Consider the following 22,272-nt stretch of genomic DNA (forward strand, 5'->3'; position numbering starts at 1 on the left):
CTGCTGGAAGGGGTCGTAAAACTTGCATTAGAGGGACCAGAATTTTCTTAAGGCACTAATCAGTGTACACAAAAGAGGATTACAGTTACTTAAAAGGAATAAAGTCAGTAGAAGTGTCCCCCCCCCTCAGTCATCCTTCCTGGGCAATATCAGAATATAGCATATAGAAACCATACCACAAAGTTAAACATTTATTAGGAACAAGAGAACTATTACAAAAAGATACACATTCTAAATATATACATGAGGTTTAAACATAGCATTTCCATGTACCTTTAACTATAAAAATACATTAGATTAACTGTATCCTAATTTATAAATATAATTCTTTTCTTAAAAAAGTAGTATTTCATATGAAAGCCTTACTGTGCAATGAAAGAATATATACCCTCTAAGGGGTTACTTTAAAGTTAGTGTCTAGTGTTATATAACTTAGAAAATTCAGTGTGTAGAGTCAAACCCTGATTTATACAATAAGAGATAACATTGACTTTTTAAAAACTTGATAGGGAAGAAAAGAAGTGAAATATACATTATACATATAATGGCAGAATACTAGGATTTTTAAGAGTTCCAGATGATTTCAATTTCAATTGCTGTTTATCAAAAATGAATATAGAAGCTACATCAAAATAACCAGCCTTTTACTATTTGCCTTGCCTCCCTATTATCTGACTGTAGTCCTAGAAAACCATCAACTAGGCAAAAGTAAAATGTTTGTCTGAAAAGATGTTCGCTCTCTAAATGTATTACAAAAATAGAAACTTATTTACAATTTACCCATTCAGCCTTTCATGGGGTAGGGAGGACATTTTTTTCACTGGATGGGGAGATTTACCTGTGGAAGCCCTGTCTCACAGAACTGTGGGTGGACAGGCACTTAGTTATACACAACTGTTGGAGGTATGTCATTTGAGAAATGAAGCAGTGTTGAAGTGCAATTTCAACGTTCACTAGCTAATAAGGAAGTTCAGGCCCATGCAGATGTTCTCCTTATTCATCACCACCCACCTTCCTTCCCTCTCCAAAAAAGGTCTACTCATGCAATAGCACTTATTCTGACTGGGTACATCTCTGATCAAAGGAAGTTACTGGTCAACTTGCTTGATTCAGAGAACAGAGACTAGACCTGCATTTCTGCTTCAAGCCCTGACATCTGAAAAAACTCCTGGCAAGGATCTTTACCAGTGCTCCATAGAGATCTGGAGATATTCACGAAGCAATGTGCATCAGTTTGCTCTTAGAAGACTAACCCAATAGGATCAGCTGAAGTTTCTAACCTGCTGACACCACCAACTTCCACCTACTTACATAGCCACGGAGCTTCCCATAGGCTTGCCAGTGGTTCTTCAGTAGAGGATCAGGGGCAGGTGAAGTAGCAAACCCAGGAACTGAAGATAGCACGTGGCTTTTCACTAAGCCCAAAGTAATGTCTGGGCATGCAAAGAAGTTACTGCAGGATGTACTAAGGCATGTACTTAGTGTGATAGCCACTTCATGGATGCTATTTGTGTGCATGCTTATACAACTGTAAATAAGAGGGAATTCAAGGTGGTTTATTCCTCAGTGAAGATTCAGCTGCTCTGTGCTTGCCACAAGATGACAGCACTCACAGGAACAATTACTGCAGAGCTGCTGACATCTTTTAAGTCCAGCCATAGCTTATTCCATGGTAACTGCTTTGTACACCCACATCTTTAGCATTCAGTATGTGCTTGGGAGCACCTGCCTTTTCATACTATACTTCCAGAAATCTATTCTAAGCTACATTCATAAGGGAGAAAGAAGCAGTGAGGATAACTTTGAGCTACTATGTGAGTTTTACTCACATAATTAGCTCTGGCTCGAAAATGAAGAGATGTCCACACAGTCTGAAAATGACAGAGAAAGGGAGAGCAAGACAGCTTCTTGCAGCTCTTTTGCTCCCTTCCCCCAGCCCGGAAGGACTGGCTTGGGTCTTTGTGCCCTGGATGTTTCCCATGGGTATCTACCACGCTACATGCTTAGCATTTAATTCTGCATCATCACGGTAAGTACAGTGCAAAATCCTCTTGCAGAAAGTGCTATAGTGAAGCTTTGAGATATCGTTGTGACTCATTTGGAGCCACAGGGGCTAGTAAGTCAGTAACTTGTATTTGCAGTACGTGTGTGCATGTACACCAAACCATCTAGTTCAAAGGACACTTTAAAGTTTAGTTACACTGGGTAAAATACTGGCCCCAAAGCAGTCGTCTCAGAAACTTCCATAAACCTCATTCAGGACTAGAATATCACCAGTATGGGGGATGCATGTATCTTTAGAGAAACCAGGATAGCTCTTTCAAACAGAATTGCTTTACAGATCCTTCCATGAAAGCTTACATTCCCATCCAAAACTCTGATTGCAGTCTGCACACAAACTCTGTCAACTTCAGTTATATTGGCCCTACCACTCAAGTCCATTTATGCCAAGTGAAACCCATATGCCTCTGAAGGTGTTTAACAATCCATGCTAACGGTACCAGAAGTTACTCTAACATGCCATTGATGTCCAAGTCCTTCAGAGGCACAGTTTGAAAAGCAGATGTCCTGAAAACACTGTGACCAGTATTTTAATCACAGGGAACAGACAGATAAGCACCCAGGGACTTGCATAGTACAAGTGTGTGCTATGCTGCCAGTAGGGTCAGTTAAATCAGCTTTTGAAGAGTCAGTTGACAAAATGGAGTCCAGTAGATTCAGTTTTCCTAGAGGAATATAGTAAGGTGTTTCTCCAAAACAAGTGCTGCTTCCATTTTCCTTCCTACCCCTCCCCTCCCCCTTGCTCTGAACACATCCCCCATGTGTCACATTCAGAGTGTCAGCATTTTTAGGCCTTCTGCTTTCATGGACTCTTCTGGGAGAGTTTAATGGTGACTGTTTTCACTTCAGTATATTCAGCCAAAGCATATTCACCACTGTAAAAGAAGGGAGAGGAGGGAGAGGGACAAACAGTTGTAGCTTGTTAAAATATACTTCCCTAAGATAAGAGGTTTCTACACAAGTGCAACTTAGTTGCAGATCAACAGCTGCTGTAAACAACACCAGGCCATTTAAAAACAGATCTGAACTAAGGTACACCAGCTACCAGTTTGTGTCTAATTTGTCAACTGTTTCTAATTATCACTATGTACATGCATATACATACATACACTAATACACTCTACCTATCATAAAGGAAATACCGAATGCTTCTGGTCACAGTAACCAGAAGATGATAGTTCATGGATCCCAGCTAGTGAAAACTGACCACTGTTGTGAGATCTTGTAGAAGCAGCATCCACATGAATATAGTTATTGATGATTAAACAGTAATTATAGTTACTCCTTCATAGGAAGTAAGCTTCTGTCTACTAGATACCATGTATCAGGAGGGCACAGTGGGCTCTATTATTCAGCCTAGAAAATTGCATTGCTCCAAAAATGCAAAGTGATGTCAGACCAAATCACTGCATTATCTTCATAGTTGGTGGGAACTGGCACCATTCCCATGCCTTGCCTAGGGGATAAACCCCTGACCTCCTTTAATTAGCCAGGCAATCAGGCAAAGTAAAGCATAAGGTCTCAATATGTATATCCCTTTTGAGGATTCACTCATTTGCTCTGCATAACATGTGAGGCATTTGAAAGTCTCAAAGCAGCCCACAGATGCACCAGAACAGCTCCTGGAATCTGCTCCTCGAAATACATCTGCTTATGAAAGAAGAGGTGCATTAAATTCCTCTGAAGTACTCTTCCACAAATGGTGTAATAAAACTCGCCTCTCTGCTGTACAAGAAAAAAAATAAGATTTAAGTCTATTTCTCAACTCTTCCTCTAGCTTACAGGATGACCTCATTTTAAAATTATCTGCATTAGTAACTAACTAGCTAAAGCTGGAATGTCTGGTGGCCATGCTGCAGCAGATCAGGCTGGGGAAAAGGGCTGGAGAGTCCTTCTCTAACTTACTAGCAAACGTGGAAGCTAGGAGGAAGAATGATCTTGGAGATTGTCCCTTGTTGTTCTAGCTGCAGCTCAAGAAAGTCAGGAGTTGTAAGAGAACCAGCTAGGGGCAATGATAGAGCTGTCAAGTGAGCCACAGCTACTAGGATACAAAGATGGAGGAGGTTTGATGTGGGTATGAGCAGCCCCAGGCTGGGGTGTCACACCTCTCCCTTGATCTGAAAATTTAATGAAGGAAAAATGCTTGCAAGTGGAATTGACTGAACTACAGGTATTTAAGAGTTTATAACCTAGATGAAGGACTCCTGAAGGCACTGCTCATGTTCTCAGACCTGTGCTTTACATCCATGCTGTACTTCAGTGAATGCCCTAGCATCTCTCTGTGCAGCAAGTTGCAAGTCTGATGGTTTAAAAGCAAATTCAACAATATTCTTACCCAGTCACAACTGTTATTGCACCTACCGTCTACATATAAACAAAATACTGAGCAAACTTACAGTTCTCTGCCATTGCCTGACATTTTAAAGCCACCAAAAGGAGCCTGTGCATACAGCGCATTGTAACAGTTGATCCTATAATAAAAACATCAATTGTAAAAGACAATTCAACAGCAAGAAAAAGCAAGATGATAACAGAAACAATACTAAAAAAGTATATTTGACATTTTCCCCTTTATACACTCACTTAAGAAAATTAGATTTTAGCAATAAAATCTTATTTTGCAACAGAAAGAAAAAACGTTTGAGTGATGTTCAGAATCTGACTCCTGTTTCACTTCCCAGTCCCTAATGGCCAAGTCATTTATTGAGCTGGAATTAATGCAGTGTTCAGAGTCATACTTTAAGATAACTGAAAGCCCAACTTATTCCCTAGTTTAATGAAACAGATTTTGAAATGTCCATGTTCACCAGAAGGCCATCTAAACACTCATAAGCAGTTCCCAACTTCCACTTGCAGGTAGATAAAAACAGTTGGACTGCATTAGACCTGTGTCGCAGTAAAACCTGAAGCGCTAGCCCTACTTCTATAGACACTAGGTAGAGGGAGTTAGTGCAGATACTTCCTCAGCATTCTGGTGAGATCTGAAACAAGCCAGATGTGGCTTGATGCAGTAGGACTGCACCTTCAGATACGTACAGCACATACATATTTCACAGGCCAATATCCTATTTTTATGTAAATATTATCCAAAAAGACAGATTTTTCTGGTGCCAACTCTTAAAATCGATCCTCTGTATGCATCCAAATCAGATCAAATTTCTATCCTCAATAGAAAAAAGGAGGATTCCATCTAATATAAAATGTTTTGTGAGCAAAAAGTTCTACTTCTCTTTCAGACGGTGATGTGACGCCATCTGCCGCCCATACTGATTTGTGCAAGGTCTATGATCCCATCTGATGCTACTTAAAGATCATCAGACTTGCGTTCTTCTAAACGCACAAATTTGGAGGGCATCATGTTTAGTGAAACTTACTACAGCCCCCAATAACTTCAAAATTTTCCATATGAAGAACAACAATGATTGAAGGAACAGTCCATTTCTCTCCAGACTATCTGGCCCTCTTCTCACCATCTGATTTTGATGACTGCATGTTGCTTCTGAGCAGAATATCAAGAATTAAACAGACTACTAATGCATCTGGCCTCCAGCATTAATACAAGTTTCCAAATTACACATCCTTCTTCCCCTCCCAGCAAACACACACAATCCCAGCTTGCACTCAGGTCACGCACTGCTTACCAGACAGTTCCCGACTGCAATGCAGAAGCTAATGTTAATGCTCTGTCCAGATTCTTTGTGAACACTGCAGCCGTGAGTCCATACTCAGTACTGTTGGCTCTTCTTATGACCTCTTCTATACTCTTGAACTTCATAATTGGCTGAACTGGCCCAAAAATCTACACATTTCAATTAAACATTAGTACAGGAAAGTCTTTGCTACACATAGCAATTTTGAAGTAATCAGAATCAAAAGCTCTGTTTGGATACTACCTCTGAAATGTTAAAACAATTCTAATATCCTCCAAAAGTTACTGGTAGAGTCTCTTGGGAACTACCAATGAAACTGGGTTCAAAGGAAGTCCAGTGATATTCTGTAGTATTAGCATAAATGCAAAGATCTAGCAACTAACACGTTTCCTTCAGATTATAAAGGTTTTGTAATCTGTGTGTGAAAAGTCATCTATAACAATCAAAATGAGCAGTTAGATCAGGAGAAGTTTCGAATGATTCATTCCTTCTACATTTACGAGTCATTCTCCTTTTGGACTCAGAAGTACAGTATACTCAAGAAGTAATTAGTATTTTCCAGATATTGTAAGTTTTCTTCCTCAGCTTTAGCTTTGCTTTTGTAAGTGTATGCAGTTTATTTCATTCAATGCATTTACTGTGTATGTGTTTAGCCACAAACTTGCCAGTATAAAGGCAGCCTGCAAATGCAGTACTTCATGATTTCTGGCAGAGTCTCTTGGCAAGTCCAGTATTGAGGGCAGGACACCTTTCTGGCCTGCATGGTCTTGCAGGGCAATAATACCCTGCTGAATCTGAGATACAGTCTCAGTCCTGATTGCCACTCTCAGGAATTTGCTTGGCCTTTAGGCTTATCCGAGTGTTTCTAAATTCCTTCGTTTTGGAAGGTCCAGGTACTTAACTGTAGTCTTGCTTCTAGGCAAAGTAAGAATGTGCATTTCCAACAAAACTGCAGATGAATTAAACTGGATAAGCCTCATGAATCATGACTTGGGATTTGGAGACAGTTCATTAAAAAAAAAAAAAAAAAGCCTGTCATGAGATTTTCAGTTCTTATTCCCCTCTATTTTTAGAATGCAACTCATGCCCAGACTGACAGATATCTTTCCCAGGTTCCTTAGAGATTCTGTGGCAGATCTGAGACATCTAAACATTTTGCCAGGAGTGAACAGTAAGCAGCCCCATAAAAAGCACTAGGCTAAACTATAAAACACAAGTGCCAGCTGGACTTTGGCAACTACTTATTTTCCATCGGGGAACATGATGAAAAGTAGATTAACGATATTTCAAAGGAACATCACAGGATCTAATCACATGCAGCTTGTTCAATTTTTCTCCATATGAATAATGAAAGCCAGAGTATTAGATCTGCACTTTGCTGGCTTTGGCCATATTTTCATATTGGAAAAAAATGGTCAGCCTCAGGGGATTTCAGCACGAGAACAGAATCTGGGATTATTTCAGATGCTAACGCTACTTGGTAAAAATTCTTTGATAGCAATATAGCAGGGTCATTCCTTCCCTCCTTCTCAACTTTAGGTCCCAGCATTCTGGTACCCCCTTTCTGCAATACAGCAACTTTTTTTACAAAATGGTGGAGCAAGAACCCACATCATCCTGGACTCTCAGTTTGCATCAGCAAGTACCACAACTGAGCAGTTTCAAGTCTGCTTTGTAGGTGGCCTTTCAAGAGCACACAGCATGCACAAACATCAGCCTGCTTAGAAAATAGGAGAGCCCAGCTCTGTCTCAAAAATCTGTCAAATTATGGGGCAAAGGAGACATAGAATTGAGAAGCCTGCAACAGCTTCAGTTATTTCTGTAGGGCTTTCAGACTAAGGATTCTTTCAGAAGCTCCTCCATCACCACCGCTCACTATTCGGAAGCAGCATTTATAGTAGCTATATCTAGGTAAGACACATGCTCATATTTTGCATTATATCAAAATCTCCTGAAATGGGACCCAAATGCTTTAGGACAGTATTATTCACTGTGTTCATATCTGGGTTTGTTATTGCACAGCAAGCAAACTCACAGGGCTACTTCCCTTTTGAAAAACCAAACAAAATGGGAAAGCAGAAAGGCATTAGAAAGTGCTGGCAGACAGACATCTCATTAATTGCACAAGGAGATTAAAAAACCTACTAAAACATTTTGACAGTGTTTTTGCCTGTTGCACTGTCCTCCTTCTGTCACATTTGTTACTCCCACCCTCAGTCCTCAGATTAAAGCCCACTTTGCAGATGCAGAGATTTCGTCATTAGGTAGTTTTTAGGACATTGTAGACTGAAATAACTCTTCTCTCAGGCTTTCTCTTCAAATCATGGCAATGTCTTTTTTACAGCTGCTTTCACATTTATAGTGGTAAATGCATTTAAAGGTTCGGGTTGCTTGCACTGTACCTCTTCTTTGGCGATACGCATGTTGTCAGTAACCTCTGAAAACACTGTAGGTTTTATAAACAGGCCTCTGTCTTCAATGGCAAGACCTCCACATTCCAGCTTAGCGCCTTCTTTCTTCCCACTTTCTATCAGTTCCAAGATTTTGTCAAATTGTTTTTGGTCAATCTGTCAGACACAAAAGGATAGGAAACAGACAGCAGTGCCTTTATTATCACTGTTTCAAAGACTGAATCCTGCTGGAGCCATGTTATGGGGCCAGGGTTATGTCTGCAGGGTATTGTCAGACTGGGTAAGTCTACATCTCATTTACCATTCTATGATACTACATTCATACAATGAGTAGGCTGAAAGATAGGATGTGGGTACAGCCCTGAGCCACAGAAGACAGAAGGTGAAGTGACATGTGATGGATTAATTTGATCTAACAGTTTGCTGCTATGTGGAAGGGGCCTCCTCACTCTTCCCCTTCCTCCACCTCCCAGATGTGCATTTCCATGGCTTAGTTCACACCAGCTCTGGGACTTTCCTAAACTTCTCCATGCACCAATTTAGCTCACTAGCACAGTAAGATGGGTTTCTGCTGGCCTAACAAGCTGAGTCAGCTCAGCAAGGGGTCTGATGAATCAGTGCAAAGGAGGGAGAAGCAGAGTATGAACTGTTAAGCTGACTTAACTATAATGTGCAACTTCACCCATAGCTATCTGGTTCCAGCCTGAGCGCTGGAAGAACCCAACCAGCTCTGCCTTCATCTCTTTCCACACAGCCACAAAAATAAGCCCGTCTAGTGGAGTGCTTTTAGAACAACTACTGCACTAAAGCCATATTTTTAATATCAGAATTACCTTTCAAGTATCTGAGAGACTAGCAGCATCCCAGTATCTTCTAGTTCTCTAAACTGGCAGGTCTGAACATCCATATGCTCACTTTTAAATACTAGTGTTGCTTAACTCCTTTCCACCCACACCTAAATATGCGGCAAGTTCAAATTGCAGCCTTTCAACTGGAGGTTTCAGTAAAAGTGGGGAAAAGCCAGTCCAGATGTGAGTACAAGATGCTGGAGTTGCACAGCTGTGCATTCCCGCATCAGGCCTCAGAAGACACCACTTACTCCACAAGCATACTCAGTCACATGTGCTGGGAAGAGATGCACAAGCCCACAGCACTTCTGATCTGGTACTTCGGGTACTTCTTTTGTGCCCCACATGCCTTATTATATTGCAGGTACTGTCAGGTTTCAAATAAAAAGATGTGGCTATTTGCACATTGCAATTAATTAAGCCATGAACACCTCATCACAGCATGCTGCAGATGGGAGAAGTCTTACAGAGATGTTACATAACACGCAAAATTAACAGAAACCCAGACAAATTCATGGAGGTGAATTAAATAAGACTCCATGCTGCTAGCTCAAGGAGCAGTCTGGAAGGTTATTCTGAATGCCAGTTATCTCCAAGTGTTTGCCCTGGTTCTATACCCTTCTGTAGACATCTGTTTTTATTTCAGCAGAGACAGTTGCCAGTTGGGACTGTTTGAACATAGAGTGTTCCATACGCAACTCCTCCAGATTACAGACTATATCCTGTCCCCTGTTAATCCTGGCCACACACAATCCAAGTCTTCATGCTTTTAGAAAAATATCAAAGCTTCAGGAGTGTGTCCTTTGGGTACTTCTGGTACAGAGGAAAAACAGAAAACAGCACATCTCCTGCCACACAGATGTGCATATTGCATGCCCTGCAGACAACTCAGTACCGAGTGTTCATGTTCTCTTGTGTGTAAAATGCTATGAAAGGAAACATTTAATACATGTTATTACATGAGAAAATGTGTGCCCTCATATAGGCACACAGGGTGTCACATAAGAAGTTTGCCAGGTGTCATACATGTTGTCTATTTATCTAGTTCCTTAGTTGTCAAATGTAAATAATTTGAAAATATCTGCAAGTGCTTTCCATCCTCACATGTCTGTGATCCAGATAAATCTAGTTCAGCCACTTCACATAACAGAAAACAAAACAAGGATATTTATACAGCTGTAACTTGTTGCAAGGCAAACTATAGTTAGATGAAAAGACACTAGGGAAAGAAAATATTTGTAAAAAATGACATGCAAGGGAGGAATTGTTAGTCATTGTAACTAGAGCTTGCAAGGCTTGTATAAATGCTGCCCCCTACTCCATTATTATTTATGGTTTGAATATTGATTTCTATTAAAAGCATATGATCTGGTAGAGCAAATTCTACCATTCGTCCATATAATTCAAAAGAGAAGAAGGCTCTTACAAGATCAGGGTGATGCTGAAAATCCCCAGATCTTCACATCTTGCTTCATTTGAAGCCAAGATTGCGAGAAGCAGTTTTTCCCTTTCCTAATCTATCATCTATAATCCTAAAGAATAATTCTACACTTGTGTTGAACATACTGCAGTTACATTCTGCTCTCATGTCTTAATCCTAAAGCACACAAATATCTAAGAAATATATTTAGTGTCTTAAGAATCAAGCAATAAGGCTTGGGCTGAATAACCTCTGGCTAGTAAGTGCCACATGGCAGCTTTAGGGCTAATTTGCTTCCTGTAGATGAGGCCATATAGTCCCTAAATCCCAGTATAGAACAAGTCTAGTTTAGTCTTGTTCTAGTCTAACCCTTGTTCTCATCTATCAGGACCTCATCTAATGCAGTCTACTGTTCACAATTTTATAGTGATTATATATTGGTTATTATAATCAAAATTATAGCAGAAGCATGTCTCATTTCTGTGCAGTATGATTAAATTTGACTTAGTTTTGATGAGAGCAGGGCAGTTTAGATCAGCATAATCCAATGCTGCAGCTCACACTGTCCTTTCCCCCATCCATGCCACAAGCATCTATGCCAATGCACAGAAATCCACATCAGGAAGCTGATTTGAGTAAAAATCTGCCTTTCCTTCCCACTCACAAAAAGGCTGATTTAGACCTGCATCAGCCAGTTCCTCAGCCCAGTTCACAAGTGCAGTGCAATACAGGAATAAGCAGTTGCAGATAGGACCACATTTTCAGGACCAGTTTATATCAACTTTAAGTTCTTGTGAAACAGTACTGTCCACCACCCCGTATCGTCCTGTCTCATGTTGTCTCAGCAGCTTCTTTGAGCACTATGTTCAGTCATGGTCTGGCTTAGTTTCCCAGGGCATAAGCTGGAAAGTCTGGACTGCAGAGGATCTCCTGCATCTGCTTTTAAACACTATGTAAGTTCCTGGGCCTGCTATCTGGCTGCAAGTTCTTGGAGCTCATGTAGGACTATAAAAATCATGGGCTACAACAATCTTCAATGTACAGGCTGGCTCCAATACCTTCACCCTGTTGGCTTCTAAGCCAGTGATCATGCCAGAACAGGGTTTACACAGCACTCTGTGGCCCATTTTTAGTAACATTGTTCCACATGTTCACCCTGGCCCACAAAAGGGGAATAAATGCAATGACCTGGATCTGAAGCAATTGAGGCCTGACAGGGAGAGCTAAGGGAGAGATGGAAGAAAAGTTTTTTTTCTGGTGATTTTTCCTCTCTGCAACAATTCAAAACAAAAGCCATCTCATAGCAGAGCAGGTGGCTTCAAGAACAGAGGAGAAACCTGATCTAGACCTTTTCAGTTGAACAGTAACATGAGGGACAGGTGTGAACCTTTGCTACTTTTGGAGGTACTTTAAGTCCTTGGGACACTGCATTATTTTCCTCTTCTGCATTTTTAAGCTTGAATTTCTGTGAGTTGCATCTTACAGCATAGGCTCCAGAAAGACAGTCATCACAGCTGCACAGGCAGCAGAAGTGGTTGCTCCTTTGCACTGGGGACCACGTGAAAGCTTTAGGGCTAGCAGTTTCCTCCCACTCTCACCACATCTTCCATTCCTGGGTTTGGCAGCTGGCATGCAGAGAAGTTCAGGCTGGAGGGAGTCCTATCTCTTCTAGCTACAAGTGTCACAGGCAAAGCAAAACAAGGAGAGAGGACAAACAGGCTGTATTTGCAATCTCTCCAGACTGTTATACCCATTTACTGTTACCCCTAATTATAGTGCTGTATGCAAGGAGTATCCCTTAAGCCACAGCAGCACTGAGAAGTGCTGTCAGTGCTCTGACATGGCATGAGAAGTGTTAGGGAGGATGGTTGAACTGGAATAAGCAGCCTCGTCCTACGCATTCTGCTCACCCTTTAAAACCATACAGCTACTCTGTATTGTACTGTGATTTCAGGAGCTGTTCCTATGAAGTCAGTGGTCTCTATCAGAGCCAGACAAAGACAGTCTTCATGGGACTGCCTATAAATGCAGTTTGCTTACTGCTACTAGAAGCTAGGTAAGGCTTAAGCTGATACTACATCAAAAACCACAAAAAGCCTGAAAAGTTGAGAGCCCTGAACACAAGGTAAGAGCAGGTTCTAGAACAGTTTGAGGATCAGCTCATCTCTGCTGAAACAGGTTCCAGCACATGAATATTTCCCTAGCAAGACAGCTAAGCAGTTTGAGATCTTTCTAGGCAAGTTTCAGGGACAGATGAAGCCCCAACATGATCAGGGGATACACATCATCATATCCCCATACATGAGGATATGCAGTGAAGTTTTGCCACATACATATCAAGTGTGAATGGACCTAGAACTTCAGATAAAAAGACAGATGTGTCTTGGGTTATCCCTTCTCTGGGGAATCCTGTACCATATCAAGGAAGAAAAATGTAGTACTGGAAACAGATGCTCTAGGCTATAACTTTCTGGGATTCTCCCTTTAATTTTAGTAGCCAACAGTGGCCTTGTTTGAAGATCTGACCCTAGGATCATCTTCCTCTAGAGTTCTCCATCACAGCTCAGATCACTTTAGAAGAAAGAAATAAGACTCTGGAAGCATTAACAAGACTGGTTGTGACATTGGCTTGGCATGGTTCTTCTTTCCAACTCAGCTGAAACTTCACCAAAAGATCATAAATAGGCAGAAGAGGAAAGGGCAAGTGGGGACTCATGAGTTTCTGGGCTCTAACTACTTGTCATCACCAACACAACCCAGCAGCTGAATGATCATTTCTTCAGCTGCACTCTTCTGTGCATCTCCAGTCCTCATTGGAACAAGTTTTATATTATTGTACGAGGGAGACAGTCCCTTGCATAAAGCTGGCTAAGTGAATTAAATGCATTTGTGTTAAAAAAAAATTACAACATAACATTTCAACAATTGTGACTAACTGGAAAAAAAATAAAGCCACGATACATTACTCACCCCTCAGGGTTTCTGCTGGGACCATATTCACAAGGGTAATATTTATCCAAGGAGAATTAAACAAAAGCTTAACAAAAAAACAAACAACAACTGTTCTCAGGCACACAGTTACCTGGGGCCCTTGTTCAGTTCGGGCATCAAAGGGGTCTCCAATGAGTCGCTTCTTGGCATACTCCACGCTGCGCTTGACAAACTCTTGGTATACCTGCTCCTCCACAAACACTCGTGAGGCAGCTGTGCAGCACTGCCCTTGGTTGAAGAACACTCCTTGATGGGCACATTCCACTGCCAAGTCCACTGCAGGACAGCCCAGGAGGGAAAAGCATTATTAGATGCATAGTTTCAGCCTTTCAATGTTTCCAGCCTTATTTTTTTCCTTTCTCTTTTGGAAAACCTCCTTAAAAGCTGCTGACAATGGTCTATACCCATTGGGGTACTCACAAGGCCTTGCACTGCCTCTAAACCAGCTCCCTACTACTTCCACAGCCCCTTCCCACACACACACACACTTTCTGTCCCAGGGTCTAGTTTGTCATGGGCTCTGACACCTTCTTCCACAAGGTCTTGTTCAGGGCAGCAACTAGTTTTTAATCCCAGATTAGAATTCAGTTGTGGATCCTAGATACCATGTACGAGTTCCTGAAGACTAGACGCAATAGCGATTGTTTAGACAGCAGCATGCCTTTCTGTTGTACAATCAGCTCAGACCAGGTCCTTGTAATCCTCACTGTTAACAGATAACACAAATATGTCTTGCTTTTAACCGACACGTGCTAAGCAGAAAAGTGGAGAGTATTTTCCCCAAGTCAAGTAAGTTTTTAAAATCACTTTGATGGTCACAGGTTAAACACATCTCCTAGTGCTACTCACTAACATAAGAGAATCACACAAAATAAATCCTGCAGACCCTCTATGTTTAAAGGGAAGAAAGAAGCAGAAAGGATTAGATCAAGTCCTAGTAAACTCTCCTCTCACAGCAATTTTTGCAGGGAGGCTGCATTTTAGGAAACAGTGCTTGACTCAAGCTCTGCAGCTCAAAGGGAAGGTACCAAAACAGCAGAGACGCACAAATGCGATGTGTCCTATCTGCAACTCCAGCCACCTCCAGGGAAGGTAGCACTGTAATAGTCTGCTCATTTGCCACAGGGATCCTCCCCATGCTGGGAGATGGCTCCAGTGCAGAATGATGCCATCATGCTCTATGGCAGGGGTGTCCTGCAGCCTTTGGGATGGAGGGGCCTGGGGGAGAACACCAGCCCTGCTAGCTGCCAAAGGACAACAACGGCACACAGGGCACACCACACTCGTAGCGTCTTACAGCAAATACAGACACAGCAGCCCATACTTACAGTCTGCATCTGCACACACAATGCAGGGGTTTTTTCCTCCAAGCTCTAATGTCACTCTTTTGAGGTTGCTTTTAGACGCAGCTTCCTTGATCAGTTTTCCAACCTGCAGTATTGAGACACAAAGAAGAGATGGACTTTTCCCCTTGAAAGTCTTACTTCAGTGTATCAAAAGTGGGATACTAACAAGGGCAGAAGAGCATGGTAAGTGGTTGAAGAAGGCATAAGTCAGGGACAACACTCTTAAATGGTTTGAGTTTCCTACTGCTCCAACATATTGGGTCACAAACAGACTCAGAATCATCTTTTTTTAGGCAGATATGAAATTATGGCCTATGTGGGAGAACTACAGGAAATGGAGTCTAAAGTTATCTGTTACCAGAACTGCAGAAGGCATTTATCATGTTGGACAGCACAAACTGTTGAGCAACTGCCTGGCACTCAGTGGGGCTCCAAGGTTAATAAGGAAGGAATTTTATATTTAAAATCAGGAACTCAATGTCTTTGAGTAGATCTTGCCAAGGCAGTGATAAGAACTCACTATTCTTATCTGTTACCTCTCTCATAAAAGAAAGCCACATAGTGTTTTTGACATTTAGGAGAATCCCACTTCTTTCTGACAGTTCAGGCTAAGCAACTTCACACAGAAGAGTGACTGAGACATGTTCCCTCCCAAGCAATTACTGAGGATGCTGACAGATAAGCTCTGGCAAGCTTTGCTCTGGAACCTTCTGCCCAGGAGCCGGCTCTGACTCTCTGGGGGAATTTATCTGGCCACTCTCTCCTGAAATGAAGGATTTACTTTTGTTTCAGAACATAAACAAAATAATACCAGAATAAGGGTTCCCCTCTAGAAAAAATGTTTCATTTTAAGTATTTTCCCAAATTCTGACTAGCCTGTTTCTTTTTTAGACTGAAAACACCAAAACAGCAATTTCTCTTCCATTTAAAAAAATGGAATTCTTCACAAGAAAAATATAAATCAAAAGTCAGCATAATTTAGTAGTCTGATTTTGTTAGAAGCAGTATGAGTTAAAATTTTTATCTGGGAATCTCAATTGTTAAGGGGAGTTATTTTTTTCAGGTGTGACTTTCACTTTGAATTTTCTCATTTTGTTTCTTGTCTTCTTGTATTTTATCTTTGCATGGTAACCTTAACTTGATTTCTGCATAAAAATATTACTGCACTGGTGTGAAGCTGTGAGCAAGGAAAGCATGTGGCAGTTAGCTGGCAGTTCTAGGTCTGCATTTCTCATGTACTGCCTTTAAAACTCAGGCAAGACTCCCGAGCCTAAAATCATCTCAAGTCACTCAGTAAGTCCTAGCAACAGCAAAAAAGGTGATGCATCATGCTGCAAGATGCACATAGCTTCACAAGAGTCATTACTACAAGCTAGTTATGTGCTAGTTAAGCACTAAGGGAAAGAAAGAAATCTAGATGGGAAAATTCTCATGCAGTTCAATATCAGTATTTTCAGGCATTGAGCCCAAGCCAGGGCTTAAAAACTAAGTCAAAATGTATTTTAAATTAGTTTTGCTTTCTGACTCAGAAACAGTAGCTGCAAATACTGCAGAGATGCAGCTGAACTCACAGATGGGTGGAGGGGAAAGAAAACACTTCTAAATTATACATGCATTAGCAAAGAATCTGTCTCTCTTGGTGTTTCCAGCACACTTATGGATTAGGAAGACAAGCACAATGCTTGCAATAGGAGCTTTCTGCCTTCAGGCTCCAGCAGCTGAGATCTTCCTTCTGCTTCTAATCCACCAGATACTCCTTTTTTCATTAAAAACTCAACTAGATCCATGTGGGCTGGATGAATCTGTAAGCTCTATTGTTTTCACATAGTCTAATATGAGCTAAAAGTTTCTGATCCAGGATTTGGAGAGAAGCATGTATCTGGACAAGCCCCTAAACTAGACAAACTATCTAGAGAGCGAAAACTCATTGTGAACTTCTACTTTATTGTGTTCATGTTTGTTCCCATGATCTCTACATAGAAACAGAGGCTTAACAGACCTTCTCCTATGGGATAAGGTGTGTAGGTACACTAGACCACTAGATGGTACTGTTGTTAAATGCAAACCACATAGTTTGAAACACCTTTGAATGTTTAACAAGTTACTTTTATTGACCAGGAACACCTTTCAGGGAAATTCATTATCATTATGCAATTGGATTGTGCTCTGCAATTATGAGGAAAGGCACAAGAACAGACAAATTTAGCAAATGCTCAGCAAGAATAACATTATCAAGGAAATAAAAATGAAAAGATTATTTGCCTCAACTGCACCATTGGTGTGAACATTTCCATTCTCTGCCCACAGCCCCTCTATGTACTGCAAGGAAAATCCACAGCAGTGAGTGGAAGCACAAACATTCACATTTCTAAGCAATTTTTCATTAGGGAGTTTGCAACAGTGATCACTGGAAACAAATTCTTTTGCGTGCCATTCCTATGCTCGATTCCATGGACTAGGCCAAGTAATGTGCTCTTTTCTCCCATGTAGGTACAGAAGAGGACAGCTGTAGGCGCATGACAGTGCAAGAGGCCTCACTTTCTCCCCTTTTCTAAGCAAGGCAGCCATAGCTACTTACAGAAAAAAAAAATAGAACAAATAGAAGGTGCTTTACTGTGCATGTCTCAAAAGAATCATAGAAGCTGAAATGTTAATCCATTCCACGTCAGCTATGGAAGCCTCAGGCACTGTGCCATGTTTTTATTTAAGCTTCAGTTCCTCTGAGGTAACTAAAGCCCAGGAAGAATTGTTCAAGACTGACTGACATGTTTTCCAGTTGCACATGCTTGCAGGGCTGGATTGGCAAGCAGACTTGCCCAAAAGTTCTACTAATTCAATGACATGATGTTAAGTCACCACAGGCCTCTCCTATAGACCCTCTTGCCTATGTCAGAGCACCTACAGGATGCATCTACAGTTCTTACAGGACTGTGGCAGTTCAACAAAACCCAGCTTTAGGAGGTATGGGATTATCACAAGCGCAAGGATCAGTAATAAAAACAGCTGGTTTTATTCAAGATCAGAAATTCTGTCACATAGGAATTATTGAAAATGGTTTTGATGACACAGAAAATCATTCAGTCTTCTATGGCTGGCAGTCTTAGGAGAGAACACACAGAGGAACAGCAAATGTTTGAGAAAGCCATCACCTACCTTTGTTGATCCAGTAAAAGCGATTTTGTCGATGCTGTGATGGGTAGAAATGGCAGCTCCTGCTGTGGGGCCATAGCCTGGCACAATGTTCACCACTCCTGGAGGGAAACCCACCTAAAAGGAAGTTAAATAGAGCTCTGTAGACAGGGATTTTGAACACGGTGGCTCCTCACTGCACTCCTGAGAGCTGTAGTTCAGTTCTCAGGAAGCCTGAATTAATTTCACTATGTTCTTGTAGATGAGGACAAACTCTACAAACTACTGAAGTGATTTCTTAGGAGCTTTTCACTCCTAAGCATTTCTAGGAGGGTTCTGCGAAACCCACTGATGTTTGGAACATCACAGAAGATCACTGAGCGAAACACCTTAATCCTTCAATAATTAACAGCATCACCTGATTTTACTAACATCACTGAAATCAAGTTCAGAGAGAAAATGAAGGGCACAAATACGAAAATGACTTTAACATGTACTAGGCATGTCAAATACATATTAATTTAAGGTGTATACAATATATACCTTAATATACTAGATACATTCTGGGAAAAACAGACCATTCAGTAACATGGCTGCTCGCTACCCACTGGAGTAGACATGAGTGAAAATAACAGCCATGCTTAGGAAATGCCAAGATTCAGTAAGAATTCTTGGAGGAGTCCCAAATTCAAGTTAAAAGAGAGTAAGTCTTTTGGCCAAACTTGGACCCAGCTACTGCAGTGCAGCTGGAGCCAAGGGGTAACTGAACAAAAGTTTGTTTTGAACAAAGGTTGACATTTGTGGTTCTTCAGGGGCCAGAAGGATTAAGAAGTCAGTAAAACCTCACTAGAAGATGGGGCTAATAAAACAGGAATACATGAGCAGATGGTAACAGACTAATGCCAGTTTCCACCACACTTACAACCTAGACTAGCCAACTAGTAATTTTGCCAAAAGACACAAATGGCAAAACCTTAGGTGAAATTCTAGTGTAAAAAGTGTGGGCCTTATTGGTTTTTTTTTTGCTTCCTGAAACAAGAGTTTCGAGGATTATGCTTTTCTAGGCTAGCCTTTCCCTACTACTGACTGCACAGGCTGTTTTCCTTGCATTTCTTAACAACAGAATTGTAGGCTATTAAATATTCACTTCATTTCTTGTAGCTTTTAAATATAAAATCTCAGTAAATTCAATTGTTCCTTTCTAATACAGAAGAAAATTAAAGTAATTGATGCTGTACTGCCTTGCAATAAATTATCTTGATGAGACCTTTTTTTGCATAAATCGGGAATGCAGTCTTAATTCCTACATGGAAGTGACAATAACAAAGGACAGTTGAGTTTGCATCTGGGCTCATCAGTTTTCAAGAAAATACTGCGCATCAAACTGCACAAGTAACAGAGTTTAAAATCAGCAGCAAAGCCATGAGGAAGCAAAAAATTCATTCAAGTCATCCTGAACCAGGAAGATTTTTTCTGGCTTTCATTTTTGCTGAAAAAAACACTGCTTTGCTTGACACAGAAGTATTTCATTCAACCCAACAACTAACTGCTTGTGTGTTAACATCTTCTGAATCCCTTTAAAGAGTTCAAAATAAAGGAAATTAATTCTTATGAAAAACTCCTAAGAGTTTAGCCAATCATTGGCAGTAGCACAGGGCACCTTCAAATAAAATTACTCTGCTGTAATTGCACTTCTGCCTTGAAGTGCAACTGCCAAAAAGAAACAGATTAGATTTTCAGTTTAAAAAAAAATAATTTCACAAAAACAAAATGGCTCTTTTGGGGGAATGCTACACTTTTGTGGGGAGCTGAATGTCAGAGTGGAAAGACCAGTGGTATGACAGGGCTAACTGGGAGTCGTGAGAACTGCACTGTATACCCACTCATCTACTGCATTAAGTCACTTAACTGTAGGAGAAAGGCACTGAACTGGCAGTATTTTTGCATACTTCTCCTGGCGGAGGAGCCCTCACTGTCGATTATTACCATGTTCTTCTATTTTCCCCCAGGCTAAGCCAAGAACAGATAGGATCATCATTATAATTGGACTGAGACTAACAAACAGACCTTTCTAGTCAAGAGGCTAAAGCATATTCTGGCCTAGGCTAAATGAGGCTGAACACATCTAGTTTTGGGCCTGTTCTTGTTCATGCTGGACATTGTGAACAAAAGCTAAAAGGTGTTATGTGACAAAAATCAATTAGGTTCACATACTTAAATATACAATGTTGATGCTGTACAGACCAGTCCTGGAAGATACTGTGCACCTCCCACCACCTCTGTACGTTGAATAAATCTGAGGGCACCTGGGGTCCTACATGACAAGCCCTAAAACAGCATTTTGAAATCCCAACCTGTGATTTTCTCTTTATGTCAGTACAGGAGGTGACTCTAAAGGTCAGATACAGCTGGATTGTTGAATGAGATGCAGAAACTATGAAGAATAGTTTCCCATGGCATTCTGCCTTTGCAGAATTATGCCATGTCTAAGAAGGGTACAAACCCAACTCTGCTGTCCAACCATTCTCTTTTTTGTTAGATCCACGTTGTCTAATAAAACTGAGCTGTAGTCTTTCCTCCATTTGGGAGGGAAGAGGACAAGACAGAGGAATAAAAGACTACTTTTTCTCTCTCCAGCTTCCTTTTACAGGAGAAAAACCTACAGGTTTTGTAGTCTTTGTTATCTCCCATTTAGCCACTGCCAGACACCAGAATCTCCGAAAGAAAAGACTGAAGACACAGGTTGTTCCCACTTACCTCTGTGAAATCTTTAATTTAATGCAATCTAAAAACCCAGAGACCCAATTCAATATGCAGCCTCCCTTGTGACCTCAAGAATACAGTACCTGGATGGGATGCTCAGATTTCCTTACCTCCTTAATCAGTGAGCCAATGTACAGTGATGTGAGAGGAGTTTGTTCAGCTGGCTTAATAACCAGAGTATTTCCACAACACAGTGCTGGTGCCATCTTCCAAATCAGCATCAACAACGGGAAGTTCCACTGCAAGAACAGGTCAGTCAGACCAGCCCTGCACAGCCACTTACTCACTTCCAAGCACCATTTTCCCCACCTCTGCACAGCTCAGAAAAACAAGCAATTGGGAGAATAACCACAAACAGTGGTGTGTTTGCTTATAATAGTGAGCTTGCTTGGACTACAGATTACGTCTTCCTCCATTCGCCAAGCTAATCCTGTTAAATCAGACAAACACATTGCATGACACAACTTCATACTTCACAGGAGTTTGACCACACTTTATATAGGATTTCTGCTGCTCACAGAATCCCGTTTGGAATTCTGATGCATTACTTTTGCACTGCATCCTTACGTGGGGAGTTACAGGGTAAAATTGAAGAGGCTGAAGGGTCAGGAGATACACAATATCATCTAATTCTAGGTTTATAACTAGGAAACTGCAGTGGGTTGTTCAGCCATGGAGATCAAGAGAAGGTCTTAAACTCCCTTTAAATTGTAAATTGCTCCTTTCCAATTAGTTTTCTTATTTGGAATTAGGAACCAGTTCACATCAGTTTCCTCTGTGCTAATCTCTTTCATGGTCATGTGTATTTGTAGATCTTGGAGCCTAAGCAAGAAGTGGAAAATCTAGCTCATGCAGAATCTCAGAAAGGTCATTTGGCAGCAGAAAGGTTTTCTTCATTAAAAATAATTAATGTTGTTTCAGGGATGATGGAAGCAGGCCAACAGTAAGGGGACTTCTTGTCAAGGCTCAAGCCAAAGGCCTTCAGCTATCAACAAAGAAGCCAAATATGTTAGGAATCCACAAATTCACACTTACAAACAAATTAGCAGTGTAGCTTTTAAAAGACAAGCTCTGTTCTAGTGCAGCAGCCTCAAGGCAATGCAGAATTTAGTCTAAAGCATTATTCTTCAACTTGTCTTTCCCTTGTCCCCAAACCAGTTTTGCTTCAGTGATACTCTCCAGTTGGCTGCATCCCACTATTTGCTTATTTGCCTTTTTCTCCTAAGCCTTCTTGAAGGCCTGAACTCTCAGCTTGGGACATTCACATCTTCACTACTTTTCTGTATTTTCAGAGCATGACATAACTTCACTAGGATCTTTCCATTGAGGAAAAGCTGGTAAATATAATGGCTAGTAAGGGACTTCAGGGCTGCCTAACAACATCACCTTGGAATAAAGCTGTCATATGCTGCATTCCCTAAGAAATTCCCTTGCTAAGTAGACGGGTTTAAATATAGCCAAGGTACAGAAAAAAGGAAGGATTGTTGATTGATCCAGGAAGACACATACAAATAGAGACAGAATCCCTCTATATCAAGTAGCAATATACAAATCCATTGACTCTTGCTGTTAGAGATCAAATGGGAAAAAAAATGGAAGAGGATTTGTTTTTAGTAAACTGGAGACAGATGTGATTTTGTTGACCCAAATCAT

General features: G+C 41.0%; 1 protein-coding gene across 1 annotated transcript in view; it reads right to left on the bottom strand.

Moving 5' to 3' along the window:
- Positions 1-253: 253 nt before the first annotated feature.
- ALDH1A3 (aldehyde dehydrogenase 1 family member A3) overlaps positions 254-22,272 on the bottom strand; it is a 39,031-nt gene continuing 17,012 nt past the window's right edge. The window contains exons 6-13 of the mRNA XM_062583639.1: positions 20,730-20,858; positions 17,881-17,994; positions 14,710-14,812; positions 13,473-13,657; positions 8,114-8,278; positions 5,703-5,860; positions 4,458-4,532; positions 254-2,936 (exon numbers count right to left, since the gene is read on the bottom strand). Of these exons, the coding sequence (XP_062439623.1) occupies positions 2,864-2,936; positions 4,458-4,532; positions 5,703-5,860; positions 8,114-8,278; positions 13,473-13,657; positions 14,710-14,812; positions 17,881-17,994; positions 20,730-20,858 (1,002 nt within the window). The 3' untranslated portion in view covers positions 254-2,863. The remainder of the gene's footprint in view (positions 2,937-4,457; positions 4,533-5,702; positions 5,861-8,113; positions 8,279-13,472; positions 13,658-14,709; positions 14,813-17,880; positions 17,995-20,729; positions 20,859-22,272) is intronic.

Source organism: Rhea pennata, chromosome 10, assembly GCF_028389875.1.
Source record: "Rhea pennata isolate bPtePen1 chromosome 10, bPtePen1.pri, whole genome shotgun sequence".
Classification (NCBI taxonomy): Eukaryota; Metazoa; Chordata; class Aves; order Rheiformes; family Rheidae; genus Rhea; species Rhea pennata.